This window comes from Carassius auratus, unplaced genomic scaffold (assembly GCF_003368295.1).
Source record: "Carassius auratus strain Wakin unplaced genomic scaffold, ASM336829v1 scaf_tig00217130, whole genome shotgun sequence".
Classification (NCBI taxonomy): Eukaryota; Metazoa; Chordata; class Actinopteri; order Cypriniformes; family Cyprinidae; genus Carassius; species Carassius auratus.
In genome coordinates, this window is record NW_020528909.1 from 2,109 (window position 1) to 4,003 (window position 1,895).

The 1,895-nt window shown below is 38.2% G+C and overlaps 1 protein-coding gene across 1 annotated transcript; it reads right to left on the reverse strand.

Moving 5' to 3' along the window:
* Nucleotides 1-266: 266 nt before the first annotated feature.
* LOC113100045 (zinc finger protein 239-like) lies at nt 267-1,565 on the reverse strand. Its single transcript, XM_026264915.1, has one exon. It carries the CDS (start codon nt 1,427-1,429, stop codon nt 398-400), a length of 1,032 nt encoding a protein of 343 aa, XP_026120700.1. The 5' UTR covers nt 1,430-1,565; the 3' UTR covers nt 267-397.
* Nucleotides 1,566-1,895: the final 330 nt, after the last annotated feature.

Sequence of the window (1,895 nt, forward strand, 5' to 3'; positions counted from 1 at the left end):
GGACACTAGATCAACTCAGTTCGTTGTTGATTCAGCGTCCATCTTAATTCAGTTCAAATAGTTTCTGTCTGCAGTCAAGTCAACAATCCTACCAGAAATTTAGTGTCCCAAACTAAGCAAGACAAAGGTGACAGTGGCAAGGAACCAAAATCCATCAGTGACAGAAATGGAGAGGAAAAAAACTTGTGAGAGATCATCGTATAATTCATATCATGAAACAAAATGATATACAAGAATAAAGCTTTTTTAAATTGTTATTTGGGAAGAACTGAATCTTTGAGTTAATCTAAATCTCACAGTTGAATCTGTTGGTTTTGAAGATGAGCTTTATTCACTGTGAAAACTAGATAATGTTTCTTCATCATGTCACTTGTAATGTCTGGTTAGGACAGATTTATCAAGACGATATGTTAATGCTTGATTCATTATTGTGTCTCATTTGCTGAGGATGCTGCATCCGATCTGAAAGTGCTGGATCTGAAGATGATCTGTGACAGTGTTTTGTATGACTGTGTAGAGAAAATGAACGACTGAAACGCTTCCCGCATGCAGTGCAGTGATACGGTTTCTCTCCAGTGTGGATCCTTTCATGTCTTTTCAGGGCTCCTGGCACACTGAATCTCTTGTCACAGTGTGAACACTTGTAAGGTTTCTCTCCAGTGTGGATCCTCTCATGTGTTTTCAGGTTTGCTGACCGACTGAATCTCTTGTCACAGTGTGAACACTTGTAAGGTTTTTCTCCAGTGTGAATCCTTTGGTGCAGTTTTAAACGGTCCGCTGAAATAAAAGTCTTTTCACACCCATAGCACACATGGTCTCTCACACCAGAGTGAATTTTCTGATGATTTTGTGAATTTTTTAAACATGAAAAACTCTTTCCACACAAATCACATGAATATGGCTTCTCCTGTGTATGAACTCTCATGTGTTTCTTCAGGTACCAAGCCACAAAAAATGTTTTTCTGCATTGATCACATGTGTACAGTTTCTCTCTAGTGTGGATGTTCATGTGTCTCTTAAGGTTTGCTGATTGTGTGAAACCCTTCCCACATTGATCACATGGGTACGGTTTATCTCCAGTATGAACTCGTTTATGCCCTGTAAGATGTGCTTTTATTGTGAAGCTCTTCCCACACTGGTCACAAGTGAATGGCTTTTCTCCGGTATGAACTCTCATGTGCTCTGTAAGATGTGCTTTTATTGTGAAACTCTTCCCGCACTGACCACATGTGTACGGTTTCTCTCCAGTGTGGATCCTCTTGTGTATATTCAGGTATCCTGACTGACTGAATCTCTTGTCACAGTGTGAACACTTGTATGGCTTCTCTCCAGTGTGGATGTACATGTGTAACTTAAGGCTTGATGATTGTGTGAAGCTCTTTCCACACAGATCACATGTGTATGGTTTCTCTCCAGTGTGAACACTCATATGAAGATCACATTTAGATTTCCTTGAGAAACTCTTTCCACACTGAGAGCAGGTGAAAGATTTCTTGACTCTACTCTTACTGAATTCTTTCTGTTTGGTTTGAGAGCAACTCAAAGGATTTTCTCCAGGTTTAGCATGATTTTCTTTCTCAGTTTCACTCGGTTCTTCTTTCACCTTATTTTCTCAATGAACTCTGAAATAAAAGTAAAACTGGTTCATTTTCAGTAACCCTGACGAACCCGGATGTAAAGTAGACCATTGATGTCCCAAATTTAGTTCATTTGATGCATGTTTTTTTTATATGTCGCTGAAACTCTCCATGAATTGGGTACATTGATCTTATAATTAATATTACTTTTAAAGCATTATAGGCACAAATCTGACTATTAAATATGTGTGATCAACTACACAATTATCTAACAAAGTTATTGAAAAAAATCTAAATTAGCTTGAAGCTTTATACCAT

Excerpts from the sequence above, each read along its gene's own strand:
- LOC113100045 (XM_026264915.1), bottom strand. The coding sequence starts at position 1,429 with ATGAGTGTTCACACTGGAGAGAAACCATACACATGTGATCTGTGTGGA.